The sequence below is a fragment of the Culicoides brevitarsis genome, chromosome 3, assembly GCF_036172545.1.
Source record: "Culicoides brevitarsis isolate CSIRO-B50_1 chromosome 3, AGI_CSIRO_Cbre_v1, whole genome shotgun sequence".
Classification (NCBI taxonomy): domain Eukaryota; kingdom Metazoa; phylum Arthropoda; class Insecta; order Diptera; family Ceratopogonidae; genus Culicoides; species Culicoides brevitarsis.
The window spans coordinates 35996842-36017608 of NC_087087.1; the positions used below are offsets into that span (position 1 = coordinate 35996842).

Here is a 20767-nt window from a genome sequence, read left to right on the forward strand (position 1 = left end):
AAACTTTTTATTATGATAAATTATGATATAAGTTCAAAAAAATCTAATTTTTGGAAAAAATTATAACTTTTTGATTTTTTACAAAAAGCAAACACTCAAAATTTCTTTTTTCTTCGAATTTTTGATCATGCTTCATTGAAAAATTGAAATATAAGTAAAACAATATAAACTTATGTTGTCGAAGATTCCGATTATTTTTGATCCTTAAAAAAAATTAGATGGGAAAACATTAAACACATTTTAAATTATTGTTTTCCCCCAATATCTATCGATTATGTATTATGATGAAAATTGGCTAAAAACCTACTATTTAAATAAAACTATTTAATAAAACACATTTTGGGATTTTGGGAAAACACATTATAATTGTCTCTATTTCATACTCAAAAGCTTTTCATTTTTTCATGAAATTTTCTTAACAAATACTTGCTGTGTATTTGGATTTACACTTTACATTTGCATTGGGCATATATGTATCTGCATATGTTTTAACACATTGTATTTATAATGTGTGAGAACATTGTGCTTTTGCTATGGGTTTCGTACGCTGCATTAAAACAGTCTAAACTTTTCAACATTTTCAAAAAATGCCCGATTGTGACACAACAACGAATGCAAGTAGCTCTTCTAGCTGTGGAACGATAGGCAGCAATGAAAAAAATCAGAAAAATGATAAGCTGAAGGTTCTCGCTCTTCATGGGTATGTAATGACTAAAGAAATATAACAATAATAAATATTTTCATGAATGTTTAGGTATCGTCAAACGGCAGAGTCTTTCAAGAGCAAAATTGGTTCGTTTCGGAAGTACCTGAATAAATATGTTGACTTTGTGTTCGTAACAGCGCCTCATATTGCTCCCGTTGAGGGCGACTCCGGGAACTCTTGGTGGTTTAACAAAGATGACGGAACATTCAAGGGTACAAATTTAGATGGACCGGCAATCGGATTTGAGAAAAGTTTACGATTGATCGAGGAAGTTTGGGAAACGCAAGGCCCTTTTCAGGGCATCCTTGGCTTTTCACAAGGTGCTTGCTTTGCAGGAATTATATGTAGTTTAGCTGTAAGAAGTAGTAAGTGTTCAAAACATGTAATATATTAAGAATTTTTAATAGCATAATATTTTTGCAAACATATTTTATTTTAGTGACATCAATTAATCCCAGATTCGCACTTCTTGCTTCAGGATTTCGTTCAGGCAGCTTAGTACATCGAAATGCGTATGAACAGAAAATTCAAATTCCAAGCTTGCACATTTATGGTGAGACGGATGAAATTATACCAAAAGAAATGAGCTTGGCTCTTGCAGAATGCTTTGATGAGCCAAACGTTTTATCTCATTCCGGAGGACACTATTTTCCAGCTACTGCAAATCAAAAACAAATCTACATTGATTTTTTTCAAGACCAATTACAGGATTATCTGGAAGCCAAAGAAATAGCAGAAGCATCACTCGCAAATATGATAGAACTCAAAACGGCTAATAATGACGAATCTGATAATGAATAAAAAAAATACATTTTTCATTTTTTTTTTATTAATTTTTTTCCATTTTACATGATTTTTTTTTAATTTTAAACAAATGAAAGAGAACACAATGTATCCAAGTCTCAAAATTTAGAATTATTTTTTTTTTTTTTTGGTAATTGCTTGTATGAATGTATGCATTGATCTTTATTACAGTGATTGATATAAAATTTGCGGAGGAAGAACCAAATGTTGCTTGGATTGATTATTACATAGTTCTTTTTTACTTTTGGCTTGTTTCATAGAAATGATAAATAAAGATCTGAGTCTCAGTCAAGAATTTTCTTTTCGATTTGCATTTATGACAATGACAATTTTTTATGTTTTATGGGTTTTTTTTTCTGAAAAAGTACAAAAAGGTATATTTTAGTGTTTCAAGTCGAGAAGAAAATCCTCTGTGATGGCCCACAGATGAGAATTACTAAATGATAATAAAAGAAAATCATATGAATGACTTACAATTAAAATTTTATTGAAAGTCATATTTTTTTTATTACAATGTGAAAATGAAGAAAATAAAAAGAAATTTTGAGATTCTTAGATGGTCAAGATCTCATGTGTTCCTTTATTTGATGTCCATTTTGATCGATTTTTTTTTTCAACTATTTTATTGAGTTTGACAAATCATCTTTTTTTGTTTCGGGGATCTGTTTCTTATTGATCTTCATTTAATTTTTATTAATTATTTTCTTATTTAATTATGGTCTTACTTTTATGTTTATGTTATTTATTGATTTGGATATTAAAGTTGATAATATCGAAAAAATAATACAAAAAAAAAATAAATGAAGACTGAACGAATAATGTAATTTAAAATCAACAGATGGTGTTATAAAAAATCAAAACAAAAAAAACTTAAAACGCACACAAACTTTTCCAACTTCTTGTTAAAAATTACTGATTTGATTTTTTCTCTCTAATCGTACAGAAAAGCTTAGGTAGTGAAAATCTATGTGCTTCTTGTCACCTTGCTTTCTCATCTAATTAATGTTACATTACTGGGTAGACACTTCTCGCTATAATAATAATGTGTTAAAAAACTTAAAACCAAAATCCCGCTCATACCGTATTCCTCGTCGTTTGATATTCTCATCATGAAAGAAAACGAGATGTCATTGATAACTAAGTAGGATTAGACAAATCTCTCATCCTCACACCGAATCGGATAGTGATCAAGACAAACACTCGTCGACGAGACGGAAAAACGGGATCGTGTCAATCGATTACAGAATACAGCATATATATTTTTATATAATAATTATAATTTGACGTTGCACAAGGAATCGCTAAACTGTTTATTCTGTTACGCGATGTTTCTCTGAATAAAAGACGTTCTAAATGTAGTATAAAATCGAAAACCGTTTTGTTTTTCATCACTCAATATTTTTTTCTTTAAATTTACTTCGATTGTTTAAAATGATCTTTCATACAGTTAGCGAAACCTTATGCAAGTCTTCTTCACACAGTTTTTTTTATTTCCTTATAATGATGTAAAAATGATTCTTAACGTTCTCATGTGTAGTGTATTTTATTTTAATGAACGTTTTCTTTTAAATGTATTTTGAAAAACTTTACACAGATAGCGTTTAATATACTTAGTAATATATTAATAGTACTTATTTTTTGGTAAAAAGGATTTTTTTTCTTTTTGTTAATTAAATGTTCAAGGTCAAATTATTTCATGCTTTTTGTCAGAAGAAAAAAAATTCTCGCGCCATCTCTGTGTATTGTTATTATAATATTTATATGTTTGTAATAGTTCTTATGAAGTTTTACTATGTAGGTATGATCGATTATTATTGTTTAGTAGTAGATTGTTATTAAATCTTGTTGTTATTAGTTTTTTTTTCAATTTTTTGCTTTTGTTGTTGTTGTTGTTATAATTTAATCGTAAATTTTTGAAGGGAAAACGTATTCGATCAAATTATGCGGTACTTTCTGTAACTGTATTCTGAACTTGTTGGTTATCTTTTGGGCCTTTTCCACGGTGTGAAGATCTTGGCGCGCCTCCACGTGCTCCGCCAGATCCACGATTTCCGCCTCGAGGGAATCGAGGACGAGGACGATAGTTATCATTGCGTTGTTGATCATCGACCATATCTCCATTTTGTCCATCGTTGTAATCTAAACGAAATGAACATCATAATAAATAAGACAATTTCTCAAAATCAAACAAGACCGTTCTAAATTTTTTTCGATATTTTTGTCCCAAAAGATTTTTACGAAGGCAAAGTTTTTAAAATATTTTGAAAATTTTTTGAAAAAACCAAAACAGGGTAAATTTTGATGAAATTTTCAACGTTTTTTTTTATTTTGCCCCATTGGATTGGAGAAAAATGTAGAAAAAAAATGAAGCAGTCTAAAGGTTATTTAAATTAATGTACCGTGTCTTGGGGGTCCTCGACGAGGGCCTCCTCTTTGTGGACCTCCACGGAAGTTACGACGGAAGAAACGTCTTGGAGCTCCTCCTCGTTCACCTCCATCTCCATTTCCGTCTCCATTCATTTGCTCACCATTTGATTCTGATATGAAATAAAGAAATGATTATTTTTTTCTTCATTTTTTCATGAAAAAGTATGTAATATCTTACGATCTCTATCACGTCGTGGTTGATTGCGATAATAACCTCTTTCTGAACCGCCTTGATATCTTCCAACGCCGCGTGGAGCTCTTCCGCCTCGTCTGAAGGGACGCTGTGATTGTCTTGGTTTGCGTTCGCCGCGTTCTGGTTGTTGATTTTCATCGGAGTCAGCACCATTTGATTGTTGTTGACCATCGCCTCCCGCTTGATCTTTAGAGCCTTTTCCGCGTGGTCCATTGCTTTGACGACGTCTGCCTTGCCAATAATAGCGATAGTTTCTGCGTTTATCTGCTGCATATGGACTTCCCTTGACAGCTTCTCCATTAGGCCCTGTTACATTGGCTGCTTCATTTCCCTTTTCGCCAATTACGACATCGAACTCGACATTTTCGCCATCGCCCACAGAACGCACAGCTTTCTTGGGATTATTGCGGGCAATCGCTGACTGATGTACGAATACATCTTCCAGTGTATCATTGCGATTTATAAAACCGTATCCACTCTTTACGTTGAACCATTTAACGATGCCGGTTACCTTAGTGGCTACATAAATAAGCAAAAATAATATATATACATATATATGTTTGTACATTGGAAAATAAATATGAAGAAACAAACAAACAAATAATAATAATAAAAGGGGGTGAATCATATCAACGACAGTAAACAGACAACAAAGACACGCAGCAAATATAAGTACAACATACAATACGACAACATAAAGTGCAGCAAAAAATATATCCCCCATATATGCATTTTGTCTTCTCTACTCTACACATTGCCCGTCTTTCATTTGTTCGGAGAATGTCTTCACGTAGTAAAAAAATAAATAGTAAAACTCGTAGTAGTATGCGTAGCATGCGCGTCTGTCGACCGATACACATAATTATCCGACGAGTACTCGAGTACGAAACTTAAGCACCATGTGCTCCGATCTTTTTCTTCCTTGAGGAAAATTGGAAATTTTCATGCCCATTAAAGACTTAATTGTCAATGTTCACATGTACCATCGTATTAGAAATAGTACTTGTATCATTCATTCAATTCTCTCAATTGATATGCACTTTTTATCGAATGTTGCAAATGGCAATATGGCGGCTAATAGTAATGCACGGAGAAAATCAAGCGAAAATGCCATTTCCTCACACGCACATACACACATGTAGACAAAGACGCAGCAACATTTTGCTCCTTTAATTAAATTAGCGCTTACCGATAACTTGTTTTTGTGTCTTCTCCGGTTGTTGTTGTTGTTGTTGCTCCTTGTTGGAATTGTTGGGATTTTCCTCTGTTTGGTTTTCTGCAGCCATGATTTTCTCAAGATGTTAATTCTTTGAGTGATGAAAAAGATGTTAAATCCTCACAGTTGTCTCTGTATGGGAGAGATAAAGGAAGGGCTTAGCATTAATTTTGTGCACTTTTGGAGTCTTCGGGGTCTCTTTTCCCCATTTAATTCGCAAAAAAGCACCGACAAATTACCTCGTGCGTGTTGTTTCTTCGATTTTATTCGAGTCCCTACTTGGTGAAATATTGTGACTGTCAAAACGTCATTTTTGTTTTCAATGTTGGAACAATCAAATTGCAATATTAATAAATACTCACAAACCTTTTGTGGATTTGTTGCACTTTTAACCTTAATTAATAGTTGTATTTGATCGTATTTACCATTGAATGACTAACTGTACTTTGAGTAATTTTATTTGCAAAGAATATTAATTTAATTTTTGATTTCAATTTATTTTAGTGAATAAATAATATTGTTCCAAGCACTAACTAAATGATTCGAGCTGTCAAAATACCGTAAAAAAATTTGCACAAGTCCCGTGACAAACAAGATGTTAAAATCCTCAATTTCAGACCCGACAGTTCGTGTTATTCCCTCGGAGAGACTTCGGGAGTTCTTGAAAGATCACGTGAAGGAAAAATCAGCATTGCCTGTGAATGTTCAACGATTCCTTGGGATAGAAGAAAAAAACAAAGCAATAACAAAAACAAACAAAACTATCATTCAATTCTCTCCAGAAGAACAAAAAGCCCTACGCCATTTGAATCAAGAAGACATCGTATCACGAATCGAGGAAAATCAAGAGGATGACTCAAAAAACGAAGTGCCCTCAGGCGTGGAAGATCTATCAAAGTCGACGACCGTTCAAGATGCTCTGCAAAAAATTGAAGAAAACTCAGTGCCCGATACGAAACCAAACAACTCTCTAAACAACTCTGACCTGAAATGGATTTACAACTTTTTATGCGAGACACGAAAAACAGATACTGATACGCCATATCTGCATGAATTATTGGAAGAAAGCGAATTAATTCTGCCGGAAAATCATTTTGTCGAGAGAAATCCCGTGCTCGAAGAACGATGCAAAAAACTACGGAAGGAACAAGAGCAACGAGAATACAACAAAATGACCAAAAACGTCGACAGTGTTCGTAAACGAGATCCCGAAGACACAATTGGATATCAGAGTGAGACTTTTTCTGTTGCTTTATTTACATTTCGACTTATTTGATTTTTTTTCTTTTCAGTGCGTGCAATCAACAGTCAACTAATTGCAATACTGCAGTTTTTATTCTCCGTAGCTGCTGGATTCGCTTTTGGATTTGTTGGCATTGCCCTGATTGTGGGAGACTTGGATTTTGGTTTTAGACTTTTGTTGGGTATCATGTTTGCTCTGATAATTGCTCTGGCAGAAATTTACTTTTTAGCAAAGAAACTAAACGAAGACTACGAAGTCAAAACAGATGGGCCAACGTACAATGATTATTATGGAGCAAAAGAAACGACAACAAAAACCAAAAAAGACAATTAAAATTCAATAAACAGTACATATTTAAAATTTTATTTATTTATTGTGAAATGATTTTTTTTTATCACTGAGCAACAAAGTTTATCAGAAAATTTTATTGATCAATTTCAAGCTTAAAATCATTAAATATGCTTTCAAAATGAAAATTACGTATTTTTTATTTTTCAATTTTCAAGCTTAAGAGCCATCAAAAAGTCATCCAAATACATTTTCTATAACTTTTGATCAATTTCAAGCTTGAAAACCATCAAATGGGCTCTCAAAATGAAAATTACGTATTTTTTACGTATTTTTTATTTGTCAATATTCAAGCTTAAGAACCACCCAAAAGAGATCCAAAGGCATTTTTCATAACTATTGTTCAATTTCAAGCTTAAGAATCATCAAATATGCTTTTTAAATGAAAATTACGTATTTTTTACGTATTTTTTATTTGTCAATATTCAAGCTAAAGAACCATTTAAATGACATCTAAATGCATTTTTCATAAATTTTGTTCAATTTCAAGCTTAAGGATCATCAAATATGCTTTCAAAATGAAAATTACGTATTTTTACTTTTTACATAACTTTTGTTCAATTTCAAGCTTAAGAATCATCAAATATACTTTTTAAATGAAAATTACGTATTTTTTACGTATTTTTTATTTGTCAATATTCATGCTTAAGAACCACCCAAAAGAGATCCAAAGGCATTTTTCATAACTATTGTTCAATTTCAAGCTTAAGAATCATCAAACATGCTTTCAAAATGAAAATTACGTATTTTTACTTTTTACATAACTATTGTTCAATTTCAAGCTTAAGAATCATCAAATATGCTTTTTAAATGAAAATTACGTATTTTTTACGTATTTTTTATTTGTCAATATTCAAGCTAAAGAACCATTTAAATGACATCTAAATGCATTTTTCATAAATTTTGTTCAATTTCAAGCTTAAGGATCATCAAATATGCTTTCAAAATGAAAATTACGTATTTTTTACGTATTTTTTATTTGTCAGTATTCAAGCTAAAGACCCTTCGAAAAGACATTTTATATAACTTTTGTTCAGTTTCAAGCTTAAGAATCATCAAATATACTTTTAAAATGAAAATTACGTATTTTTTATTTGTCAAAGAGCCATTTAAAAGACACCCAAAGACATTTTCCATAACTTTTGTTCAATTTCAAGCTTAAGAATCATCAAATATGCTTTTTAAATGAAAATTACGTATTTTTTACGTATTTTTTATTTGTCAATATTCAAGCTTAAAAACAATCCAAAAGACATCCAAAGGCATTTTTCATAACTTTTGTTCAATTTCAAGCTTAAGAATCATCAAATATACTTTTAAAATGAAAATTACGTATTTTTTATTTGTCAAAGAGCCATTTAAAAGACACCCAAAGACATTTTCCATAACTTTTGTTCAATTTCAAGCTTAAGAATCATCAAATATGCTTTTTAAATGAAAATTACGTATTTTTTACGTATTTTTTATTTGTCAATATTCAAGCTTAAGAACCATTTAAAAGACATCCAAAGGCATTTTTCATAACTTTTGTTCAATTTCAAGCTTTAGAATCATCAAATATGCTTTCAAAATGAAAATTACGTATTTTTTTTACGTATTTTTTATTTGTCATTGTTCAAGCTAAAGAACCATTTAAAAGACACCCAAAGGCATTTTTTATAACTTTTGTTCAATTTCAAGCTTAAGAATCATCAAATATGCTTTTTAAATAAAAATTACGTATTTTTTACGTATTTTTTATGTATTTTTTATTTGTCAATATTCAAGCTTAAAAACAATCCAAAAGACATCCAAAGGCATTTTTCATAACTTTTGTTCAATTTAAAGCTTAAGAATCATCAAATATGCTTTTTAAATGAAAATTACGTATTTTTTACGTATTTTTTTACGTATTTTTTATTTTACAATTTTGAACCTTATGAACCATTTAAAAGACACCCAAAGACATTTTTCATAACTTTTTGTAAAATAAAAAAATAAATAAAAGCTTATTAACGGAAAATGTGTTCAAAATCAAATGAGACAAATGATAAGTAATTTGCCTTAAGAATCATCAAGCTTTCATGATGAAAATTACGTTTTTTTTTTCAATATTTCATGTTTCCCGCAACTACTGCTTGCTTGAGAAAAAATTTGGTTTCGTTTTTTTCGCTCATTACAATTTTAATTTTTGCGACGAAAAATGCAAAAAATTCTTAGCTGACAGATGTATAACAGTTCAATTTCATTCGTCTCACATCGTCTCACTCAGTCACTATGGATTTCGCATGCCATCGTGTCACGAGCCTCACCCCATCCAAAATAGGGTTGCCAGAGTCGAATTTGTCTAAATCTGGCAGCCTTACTTTAGAGACGAATGAAAATGTTAAAGAGGATTATAACTGGATGTGCCAGTTCACTTTCGTTCGTCTCAAATTTGTCTCTCGGAAATTTGGAAGCTCCCGAAATTAAGGCGAAAAGCCCGTCAAGAAATGCGGATTAATTGCTGAAAACTGTTTAAAAATGTGCACAAGTGCCCATTCGCTCGAGAGACGTGATCGCAAGCACTAAAAGTAGGTAAAAAGTGCGCAAAACAAGAAGGAAAAATTTCCTTGTTTTTTGTGTGGCGTGCGTACGTACGTAGGCAACTAATTTTCAGGAATTTCGGACAATTTTGAGTGTTTAAAGAGCCCAAATGTGAAAATAACGCAATATCGAGGGCAAGTGCAAATGCATCGAGAAAAATTGCAATGAAAATCGCTCAGATTCACGGCAAAAAAGAGATAAGCATTTTCAACATGTCCGAACGAAAAAAATGTCACACATAATACATATATATTTCTGTGTGTGAAAGAAGCTGAATAAAAGAAATAATAATAGTATGTAGTAGTAGTTGTTGTTCAGTGAGAAAAGAAAGTGAGTTTTCATATAAAGGAGAAATAAGAAAAAAATAACAAAACATGTTACAACTCTTACAATTTTCCGGCATTTTTTCCGTTTTTCAAAGTAATACACACACACACACACTCACACACCCTAATTTTATGACTTTCCATAAATTTTTCAAGAACGCAAGGGCTGATCCAGAAGGTATCCAAGTGAATATGTTTGTTTTTAGGCATCCAGGCAATGTCTCTCATTGTGTTATAATAAAAAAAAATCATTTTAATGTTTCGTTGTCGTTTTATTGGACAAAAACATGAAACAAAAAAGTACAGGTACTTGAGACGAAGAGTACCGATTTAATTGTTGGCTCTTTTAACAAATTTACAATGTCTTCTCATGAATGAAAACATGAAATCACTGTGTATCGCCGCCACTCCCTACTATCATTCAAAAATCGTCAACAGCTATTGTGATCCGACAATTGTCTTCAAAGATCACATATATTACTATATACTATTCACATTTCGCGACACGACTCGTTCGTCAACTTTTTTTTTTTTTTGTCATTATTATCGATTATTATTAGGTACTACTCCTGCTACATGTTTGTGGTAATTTGCATTCTATCGACTTTATTACGACTCAAATTGCAACGAGACATTGTCCTTATATGTATGTACTTACAACATATATAAATATTGATTGAAAGAAATTAACCCTCACGTTTAATTTCTCCTACTTATTCTGAAAATTAAAACAATAATAATTTCATTGTGCATCTTTGTATGAGTATAAAAAAAATATATATAATGTACCAATTTAATGTGAGATGGAATATCGCATGAATGAATGGAGTCTTTTGTGTTTGCTAAAACAACAGTAAGAGAGGATAGATATACATTTAAGACGACTTATATACTTTACTCAACTCGTCAATGTGTGTCTCAAGTATTTGTAGTGTGATAAACAAAAAAAAAACAAGGATATTCTTTTTTCTGTTTTGACATGTTTCAAAAGTTTCAAGAAATTGTGGCTAATTTTTTTCTTTTTTTTTCTTTGTAGGTCGATATAATTCACTTGAATGGATATCAAAAGTTTCGGAAAAGATATTTAGTAATATCAAAAACATTCAATTCAAAAAGATAAAAGTGAAGAAGTAAACATGACAAAAACGACAATTATAACACAGTGAATGACGAAGAAACATATGTATTTCTGAGTTGGCATAACAAAAAAACAAAAGTAGAATTTTTTTTAAAAATAAAACGTTTAAAGCTGAAATAACTATAAAATGAAAGTCTAATGTGCAATACGAAGGTTCGATTTAGACAATATTTATCGCTAAAAATATATCAAGTAGAAAAGTGCAAACAGTTTTATATAAAAAATTGATTAACGAACAAAAGAAACAAGGTAAAAGCACATCAAATATTTATAATTTGTACGATGTAGGATAATTAGTTAGAAAATTCTCATATTGTTGCCTGTTCATATTTACAAAAGTCAAATATATTTCAATAATTAAATAAAATCCGTTGCTATTGAATGAATAAAACCAAATTCATATTAATAGCTGTTGGACCATATCATACCTAACTTCGAATTTATATCGAAATATTCGAAATATTGTTAACTCATCCACAACATCCGTCAATATACATTGTCAGTGATACTAATTGTTGCATTAACAAACAAAAAAAAACACACAATATACATATAAATTGAAACTATTCGTAAAACTTACAATATTAAATGTACATTTATAATTAGAAATTAAAAGTGTTTTTAAATTTCAATGTTGTAATTTGCTTTTTTTGCTCATCATTAAACTAAATACACAGACATACATCTCTAATACTATTTAACAGCATGTATTATCAATGCAAAAAAAATAAAAATATATGGAATGTTTGCAATGATAAAAAATTAAACAAGTTCTCCAAGAAAATATGTCATATAATTGTTATGTGAATATTTAGCTTCATTTGTCAATAGTTTAAAACATAAATTTCAAGTTTACTGCAGAAATTACACAAAACAACAAGAATGAAAGAGTTAGAAAAAGTAGAAATCAATATTTGTATCAAATAATAAAAATTGTACCTATAAATATTAAAAAAAAAGTGTCGTGCATAATCAATTAATTCAACTTAATGAAATGGCAAAAATCTGTCGTGAAGGATGTGTCTTTGCATGATGATTTTGTGAAGAAAAAAACACACTTATAACGGAATATTGGTATACAAAATTATGCATTGCACAGAAGAAAATACATATATGAGTTAAGTAGATAAATTGATGAATCGCTTCCTCTTTATGTCAATAATAATTAATTTTGGAGTTTAAAATATCAAATGCATATTCAAAAAAATTTCTTACATCAAAAAATATTAAAAAAATATACAGAAATTTGAAAATTAAGCAAAAAAAATTTAATAATTCACACAATTTTATGAGTACATATGTAGTTTTTATACACATATGTACAAAAATTTAGTTATGCTTACTATTTTGAATTCATTTTATGATAATAATCTAATTCTTTTTATTTACTAAGTTGAAAAAAGAAAATGATCTTTACTTCCTGTTAACAATTTTGAATTGCTTTAAACCAGATGAATTAAAAAAAATACAAAAAATTAATGCATATGTGAAAACATGGAATGAAAGAAAATACCTTTCATATGTATATAAAGTTCACATGGTATTTTGAAAAATAACATTTTGTGAGCTACTTTTATTTGTTTATTATTTTTTTTTTTATAGAAATGAAAACGGAAGAAAATACCTTTTTGTTTCCATTGAAATCGAAAGTGTTGGTTTATTTTGTAAAATATCTTTGTCATGTTAAGAGTAAAAACAAACTATCTTTATTGTTGATAAAAATATTTCTTGCAATACTTTTTATTTTAATTTTTTGTATAATGTCTTATTATAAATGATATATGACCTAAAATTTAGACAATTGATATAAAATTAATACAACGTTAATTAACAATATTTTACATTTAATATGAGATACGATTAAAAAATGCTCTTCTATAGCCTATGTCTAATTTATTTTTATTACCTTTATAATTAAAAAAAAAACAAATGAATTAAACAAAATTTTATACTTTGCAGGAATTTTTACTCTGGAAATCAGATATATTTAAGGCAAGAAAAGTTATTTGAATAAAATCGGAGATGCAACATTACAAGTAAGTCTTTACAAAAATAAATATAAATATGTATATAATATAATATAATATTTGTAATAAATAACGTAACTGTTATTATATTAATGTAATGCGGAACAATCTAAATGAATACTTGCTTTAATCTATATTATTATTATCTTTTATTTCTATAAACAGCTCTCTTTCGAGAGGCGCTAGCATAAATAGTGATAACCCATCGAACGCATACCATCATAATAATCATCATAGTAATGGACATAATGCAGAACACTCACCTCAGTCTTCGCATTTGTCAGTACACACGGAAGATAGTTTGATTGCACGTGCTGCAAAACATCAGACAACACAACAGGTGACAACTGTAACGAAAGTTGTACGCGAAGTTAAACACATTGGTCCTGATGGTCAACCATTAGATTACGTAGCAATGCCATTAGATGTTGGTCCTGATGGACAACCGCTCGATTATGTTTCGATGCCGTTAGGAGTTTATCCAACTCCGCGATCTGCACAGTATTTGAATTATAATCATATGGATAATCAAGCGAGTGGCGGACAAATGTATGTTCATAGCGGAGGATTGCCCGACACAGGACAATATCATGCACATTATCAGGATTATGAACACTATCCCCCGTCAGCGCAATACGCAAATTCGGGTTATGCGCCATCAGCAAGTGGCGTTCCTGTTTCAGGGCAATCGTATTTAGGTGAATATGGAATGAATGAACATCGATCGGGAACTCCGCCATCTCCGAGTGAACAAAGTGCTTCACCATTGCCGTTAAATGCTGTTGCGCAACCTCCAGTTGCTTATATGCAAGGCCCATATGATGAAATGCCCGATTATCGTGTTACGCCTTCGCCCGGAGGAACTCTTGATCCACGATTTGCCGAAGATCCGTCAGCTCTTGTTTATGGATATGTTTCTACATCACCTTACGGAACAACAGGTAATAAATTTTGTATTTACATTTCTAAAAAGTAAATCGAAATAAAAACCATGGTGAATGGGCGATATAGAAACTTCATATAGACTTTCGTTTTTTTTTTTATTTTAAACAGAAAATTTATAAAAATGTTCAATGTATTTCATATTATATTGTTATTAAACTTAATTAATCTTATGCGTTTTTACTTAGCTTTTCTTTTAAAAAAATTTTCAAAGTTTAAGTCGTTATTTTTTGTAAAAAAAAATCATTTTTGATTTTTTTATTCAAAATGTTTATTAAAAAAACTTTAAAATAGTTTAAATAAAAACATTGTTTGAAAACAACGTAAATTTCGCTAAAAAAAAAAAATCTGGTAAAAAAAACTAACAAATCTTGATTTTTTTAGTTGTTTATTATAAATAGTATTTCAATTTATATATACTATATATTATATATTTATCGAAATGATCATTTGGAAATTGGATTTTTGATAAAAAAAAAAAAAAAAGATAGGGGAGGAAACGCGAAACAAGTTTTTAGAACACCCTTGAAAAACGAATATTTAATTATACCTCTCATTTTAGGAGCAGTATCGGGAAGGATGTTCGAGGACGAAGAAGAATTGCAAAAACACATGTCAAATTTGACAATGCATAATCACGCAATGTTAGGACATGGAATGCAATCTCCGGGAGGTGCCGTTGACGATGATGGTCGAGCAATGCGATGGCGTGATCCAAATTTGACGGAAGTCATTAGTTTTCTAAATAATCCAAATAATGTGGTGAAGGCAAACGCAGCAGCTTACCTTCAGCATTTGTGTTACATGGATGATCCAAATAAACAAAGAACACGAACACTTGGAGGCATTCCCCCATTAGTCAAGCTATTGGCTAGCGAAAGTCCTGATGTTTTTCGAAATGCATGCGGAGCTTTGCGAAATTTATCATATGGTCGACAAAATGATGAAAACAAAAGAGCGATCAAGAATGCTGGCGGAATTCCATCACTTATTAACTTATTAAGGCGTGCACAAGAGGCTGATGTCAAAGAATTAGTTACCGGAGTCATTTGGAATATGTCTTCGTGTGAAGACCTTAAACGATCAATTATCGACGATGGTATCCAAGTAATTGTTTCATATATTATTATACCACATTCTGGCTGGGATCCAAATAATCCGGGTATGAATATCATACTTGTTCAAACATATCGTTGTTTAAAGGAATTGTTTTTTTTTCTTCTTTCTATAATTCAGGTGATACATGTTGGAGTACTGTATTTCGAAATGCCTCAGGTGTATTACGAAACGTTAGTTCCGCAGGAGAATATGCACGTACTAAATTGAGGGAATGTGATGGACTTGTTGATGCATTACTTTATGTTGTACGAACAGCGATCGAAAAGTCAAACATAGGGAATAAAATTGTTGAAAATTGCGTTTGTATACTGAGAAATCTATCATATAGATGTCAGGAAGTAGAAGACCCTAATTACGATAAGCATCCGCTTCCAACGCAAACACGATCTACAGCAACGGGTAAAAGTGAAAATTTGGGCTGTTTTGGGGGCAGTAAAAAGAAAAAAGAATCGGGAGATCCAAAAGATAACCCTTCAACGAGTGGAAATGCAAGTAGCGGCTTAAGCGGAGGAAGCGGAAATGCTTCAAGAAGCTCAATTCAACGAAATGAGCCAGCAAAGGGATATGAGCTTTTGTGGCAGCCCGAAGTAGTGCAATCGTATCTTGCGCTGTTACAGAGTTGTTCGAATCCTGAAACATTGGAGGCGGCTGCAGGTATGATTTTAGTTTTCTTTAAAAAAAAAATACAATTTAAATGAACTTTATCCTTTAGGCGCCCTTCAAAATTTGGCTGCGTGCTATTGGCAACCAAGTATCGAGATTCGCGCAGCTGTGAGAAAAGAAAAGGGACTCCCAATTTTAGTTGAATTACTACGTATGGAAGTTGATCGTGTTGTGTGTGCTGTTGCAACAGCTTTACGCAATCTTGCCATCGACCAAAGGAACAAAGAGTTGATCGGCAAATATGCGATGCGAGACTTAGTTCAGAAATTGCCTTCAGGCAATCCACAACATGATCAAGGCACATCGGATGACACAATTGCTGCTGTGCTTGCAACTCTCAATGAAGTTATTAAAAAGAATGCCGAATTCTCGCGATCTCTTCTTGATGCTGGAGGTGTTGAACGTTTAATGAATGTTACACGACAACGGCAAAAGTACACACCACGCGTATTAAAATTTGCAGGACAAGTGCTATTTACGATGTGGCAACATCAGGAATTGAGAGATGTTTATAAAAAGCACAATTGGAAAGAATCAGATTTTGTGACAAAGACTGTTGCAGCGAGAAACGCAGCTCCAAACTCGCCCAACAATGCAAATAGTACGTTGAACCGTCCAATGGCTTCACAAGGAGGTACAAGATATGAAGATCGTACAATAAAACGACAAACTGGTAATGGAGGAGCACAAACTCAAGGAAACAATATGAATAATGTGGGCGGAGGACAACCAATGCTTTACCAAAGGGTATACTAATAAACATTATTCTAATTTTATTATTCGTTCATGACATTCAAATAAATCCATTTAATTTTAGGGTGCTGAAATTCCAATTGGAGATACTTACCCAACTCAAATGCAAGGAAATGGCCCAAATCATCCTCCGGGTAGCGGTACAGTAAGTCATTAATTCCATTTAATTACAATGAAACACACACAATTTTTGTATTAATCGAAAAGAAAATGCAAATAATGATGCATTTATTTAAAAACAAAAACCCTAATGGCATGTATGATTTTTTTAACATGTCTTGTTTTACATTGTAATAACAAAAGAGAAAAAAAACAAGACAAGTAGCTCATTTTATGTATTTAATCAATGGTCTTGTGTAATTTTCGTCTAACATAAAGCAAAAGGAACAAAATATTAACAAAAATGTTGTATGCATAAAAACTTCACACAGGGAATTTATTTACATAATAAATAATAATAATATTTAAAAAAAAATTCAATGTTTAGGTTATCGGTTATTCATTTAGAGATCAGTGTGTGTTAAGATCGGCAGTTAATTGTCAAAATTTCTAGCCTAAATACTAAATGACAGATTAAAATGCTTATAGATCTAGAGGTACTTTAATACATTATTATAAATTTTATAAGTTGTATATTATAAAACATAAAACAAAAAGCAGACACCAATTTTTATTAAATATGTTAGGGCATAGCAGCGAAAAAGAGACGTATGTATACAACGAAACTTTCGTCCTTTATATCTGTGCAATTAAAGATCTTTTATCATCAAGGCACATGACAAATTTCTGCTTCAGAATGAAACCGAGCTAAACAACTCTTGCCTTGAAATTTTGATAATTTTCATTTTCAGATTTAAATTTTTTTTCTCTGTTTTCGTTTATATTAATAAAAATAAATTTATGTAAATATTAATGCAAAAGTAAACAATTAAATTGACCTTAATAATATTTATGTGACGGTAGTATATAAAGAATTTTATTTTGGATTATAATTAACAAAATAAAAAGTACTTATTGAATTTTAAAGGCAGCTAAATTTGAATACTCTCATGATCAAGGACTTCCTACACATATATATGTTTATTTTATTTCTTTTTGTACATGATTAATTTTAATCCATAATTTTTTAACTTTGACATAAATGCTTATATATGCTTTTATAAATACGTATTGAATAAAATTAAAAAACCATTTAAAGATAGAATCACAGTCATAATCAAATGTGCACTTTTAATAATCAAAATTTTAGATGCAATGCACCTTTTAAATAAACAAAAAAGATATACAATAATCTAAATTAAAATAAAGGGACAAAACGTTATATTTAGGTATATATATATATATTTTTTTTTTTTTTTGTAATTATTTTGTACATATCATTTTATTTTATTAAACAGTTTTTTACAGATATACTAACAATAAAATTCAGATAATTTTTATACACATGAATATATTTTATACACACAACTAAAATAACAATGATTTTTAAGGTTTTTATATAAACTCAGACTAATGACACATAAAACATTATTAACAATGGATATAAAAATTGATTGTGGAACGTGGTAGCTTTATAATCTAATTATTATTATCTTAGTTTATAGGTGACAACTTAAAACAGAGAAAAAAAACAAATTATTGTTATCAATGAAAAAAACATTAAAATTAGATAAAAAGAGATGAGGTCATTTCTTCATTCACATATAATACAAATAATATTATAAGTTAAAAAAACACAAGATACATATAATTAAAATATGCTGCAATAAAATAATTTGACAAACAAAAAAAAAGTCCGCACTTATGCTAAAGATTCAATTATTAGTATTAATGGAACAAATATGGATAATTTCAATTTCACTATTTTCTATTATATTATAAATAATTAATAAAAAAAACACAAATTTATTGACTAAATTTTATTATTATTATCGATAAACCTCTTAATGGCAATTGATAAAAACAAAGTGTTAGAAATAATTAATGAAATGACAGCTAATTAATTAAAATTAAATCAGAACTAAACATTTACTCTAATGAATAAAAACATAAAAAAATGATGAATATTATATTATTAAATGAATATGTAATAACGATAAATAAAAACAAATTAATTCATACTTATTATTATAATAAAATAATTACATACAACATGATAATGAATATATAATAATAATATATATATATTGAAAATATATAAGAAAAAAATACACGATACATTGGATATAAAATTTATTAATTGAATACGATGAAAAATAAAAATTTAAAATACATTACATGAAAAAATCACAAAATTAACAGTGTTTGATTTTCTTTTTGATTTATTTTTGTATGTTTATGTAAATTTATAAATAATTTTAGTTTGTATTATACTTTTTTTATTTTATTTTTTTTTTCATACTAACTTACATTTTACTTTTCTAACTATCCTTATGTTTGTCCCAACACAGTAATCACAAAACTTTTGTGTGGGACATTGTGACATATTTTGTATAATAAAATTAAATTATTATTTGTTCGTTTTTTCAAAACAATATTATTTTTTGGTCGTTAAATTTTCATACTAAAGTCTATTTATACATTTTTACTAAAATTTGATCAAAGATGTCTTAATTGCATGTCAGGTAAGAGTTTTCATTAAAAAAATGTTATTGATTGCTGTGTGGGACCCTATTTTATAATTATCATTTTTGCATTGTGTTTTTAATCTGTAATTCTTTCACTCTATAGAAAACATAAATCGAACATACATAAAATAAATATGAAAAGAAAATTTTGCACATAGTTTCAAAACATTGAAACGATTTTTGGGTCCTGCACTTGCTCATCTTTTGAATCGTTTAACAATTTTATATGTATTAATATACTATATATTTTTGAATTTAGATGATGATGGCAATGAATGGCGAGCCGTTGTACGCTCAAGTAAATCGAGAAAGTAAAAGGACACGAGCTCGTACAACATCAACAACAACATCCATTGGAAATGGTAGTATCAATACAAGTATTTCATTATCATCAAACAATGGTGGACAACACAACTATGCGGAAGCAAAAAGTTTAATATCTCCCAATCCTAAAAATACCAAAGGACATGTAATTATAGATGAACGTCTTACAAAAACCAGCAGTAATGCATGGATATAAAGTTTGAATTTCATATAAAAACTTGAAATGAAATATTAACGTACTACTCTGCAAAAATAAAAGAATATCTTGATTAACTTGCTTACACAATTTTTCAAAATGAAATCTATGTTTTTAAAATATTTCATTAATATTTTTTTTTAGTTTAATAACATTTCCATATTGATACATAATATTCCAAAGGTCATGAAGTCATGACATATTAGTTAAAAAAAAACAGTCATAATAATTATTGAAAGCAATTTATTTTTAATTATTTACATAATGCATAAAATAAAGTCATCTCCATATAATAATTTTAATGGCGGTTTGGAAAAAAATATATTTCATCACATATATTTTTAAAAACAAATTTTTCGAAAAGTTTAAAAATCTTGACAAATCTTAATAAATAATTTATAATAAGCACTGATTAAAAGTAATTTAGATGCACAATAGAAACAAGAAAAATATATGTCAATATTATAGACTCGCTAGCTTTTATAATAATTAAGAAATGTATTAATATGAATTAAAATTATTCAATAAATTAATATTGTATTATTTTTTATATTATTTTTATTATTATTGAAAATAAATGTACCTACTGTGACTTGTCATCTATGAAATTAAAAATAAAGTTCAATTGAAAATTTATCATTTGCGTTATTGATCATTTGTACCAAATTTAATTTTTTAGCTTTTTACTCTTTTATTAGAATATTTATGTACTTATGAGTTTTTACAAAATATTCAATTAGGTAAATAAATTATCGTCCATTCATAAAGAATTTTTTTTTTGCAAAATTTGTCATTTTGAAATATTTTAGAGGTGAGTATGGTCATACTTTTGCTGTTTAGTTTGTTTTACATGGATATCGACAAAATCTAATCTAATCTAATCATAATCAAGCAATTCTTTCAAAATATGTAAACCAATAGTTTTGGAAAGAACTCGCATAAAATTAAATTTATATCAATTTTCAATCATTCTTACTCATATTCTGTAAAACAAAAAGAAAATAAATCATATATAATGAAATAAATAAATATAAAAAATATAACCCATTGCCTTTACATGATTGTTTGACTTTTTGTTTTAGCATAATTCGCTTTCTTCGGTGCATTTATAAATTATTTTTTATTCAAGGCAAGTACAATATTATTATAC

At 29.4% G+C, this 20767-nt stretch overlaps 4 protein-coding genes across 5 annotated transcripts; 3 read left to right on the forward strand and 1 right to left on the reverse strand.

The window, feature by feature from the left end:
* Positions 1–532: 532 nt before the first annotated feature.
* LOC134835977 (esterase CG5412) lies at positions 533–2051 on the forward strand. The gene is made up of 3 exons (XM_063851056.1): positions 533–700; positions 755–1071; positions 1146–2051. The coding sequence occupies exons 1-3, from the start codon at positions 588–590 to the stop codon at positions 1505–1507; spliced, it is 792 nt and encodes a 263-aa protein (XP_063707126.1). The 5' UTR covers positions 533–587; the 3' UTR covers positions 1508–2051.
* A 1201-nt stretch (positions 2052–3252) lies between these two features.
* Positions 3253–5718, reverse strand: LOC134835976 (Y-box factor homolog). Its single transcript, XM_063851055.1, has 5 exons — positions 5586–5718; positions 5320–5478; positions 4116–4649; positions 3910–4047; positions 3253–3649 (listed from the first exon to the last, which is right to left on the reverse strand). The coding sequence occupies exons 2-5, from the start codon at positions 5414–5416 to the stop codon at positions 3450–3452; spliced, it is 969 nt and encodes a 322-aa protein (XP_063707125.1). The 5' UTR covers positions 5417–5478; positions 5586–5718; the 3' UTR covers positions 3253–3449.
* Positions 5719–5916: 198 nt separating this feature from the next.
* LOC134834415 (uncharacterized) lies at positions 5917–7057 on the forward strand. Its single transcript, XM_063849063.1, has 2 exons — positions 5917–6578; positions 6639–7057. Exons 1-2 carry the CDS (start codon positions 5942–5944, stop codon positions 6920–6922), a joined length of 921 nt encoding a protein of 306 aa, XP_063705133.1. The 5' UTR covers positions 5917–5941; the 3' UTR covers positions 6923–7057.
* A 2298-nt stretch (positions 7058–9355) lies between these two features.
* On the forward strand, positions 9356–19896 carry LOC134833158 (splicing regulator ARVCF). Of its 2 annotated transcripts, XM_063847387.1 has the most exons (9): positions 9356–9489; positions 10865–11215; positions 12926–13002; positions 13159–13934; positions 14498–15097; positions 15172–15708; positions 15767–16464; positions 16535–16615; positions 19357–19896. In XM_063847387.1, exons 3-9 carry the CDS (start codon positions 12989–12991, stop codon positions 19615–19617), a joined length of 2967 nt encoding a protein of 988 aa, XP_063703457.1. In that variant the 5' UTR covers positions 9356–9489; positions 10865–11215; positions 12926–12988; the 3' UTR covers positions 19618–19896. The 2 variants fall into 2 exon arrangements, with proteins under 2 accessions (XP_063703457.1, XP_063703458.1); XM_063847388.1 differs by lacking the exon at positions 10865–11215.
* The last annotated feature ends 871 nt before the right edge of the window (positions 19897–20767 follow it).

Coding starts and splice junctions, on each gene's coding strand:
- LOC134833158 (XM_063847387.1), top strand. Junction 15,098..15,171: donor CTGGGATCCAAATAATCCGG/GTATGAATATCA, acceptor TCTATAATTCAG/GTGATACATGTTGGAGTACT. Junction 16,465..16,534: donor AACCAATGCTTTACCAAAGG/GTATACTAATAA, acceptor ATTTAATTTTAG/GGTGCTGAAATTCCAATTGG.
- LOC134834415 (XM_063849063.1), top strand. CDS start 5,942: ATGTTAAAATCCTCAATTTCAGACCCGACAGTTCGTGTTATTCCCTCG. Junction 6,579..6,638: donor AGACACAATTGGATATCAGA/GTGAGACTTTTT, acceptor TTTTCTTTTCAG/TGCGTGCAATCAACAGTCAA.
- LOC134835977 (XM_063851056.1), top strand. CDS start 588: ATGCCCGATTGTGACACAACAACGAATGCAAGTAGCTCTTCTAGCTGT. Junction 701..754: donor AAGGTTCTCGCTCTTCATGG/GTATGTAATGAC, acceptor ATGAATGTTTAG/GTATCGTCAAACGGCAGAGT. Junction 1,072..1,145: donor TAGTTTAGCTGTAAGAAGTA/GTAAGTGTTCAA, acceptor ATTTTATTTTAG/TGACATCAATTAATCCCAGA.
- LOC134835976 (XM_063851055.1), bottom strand. CDS start 5,416: ATGGCTGCAGAAAACCAAACAGAGGAAAATCCCAACAATTCCAACAAG. Junction 4,650..5,319: donor GACACAAAAACAAGTTATCG/GTAAGCGCTAAT, acceptor TTATTTATGTAG/CCACTAAGGTAACCGGCATC. Junction 4,048..4,115: donor ACCACGACGTGATAGAGATC/GTAAGATATTAC, acceptor ATTTCATATCAG/AATCAAATGGTGAGCAAATG.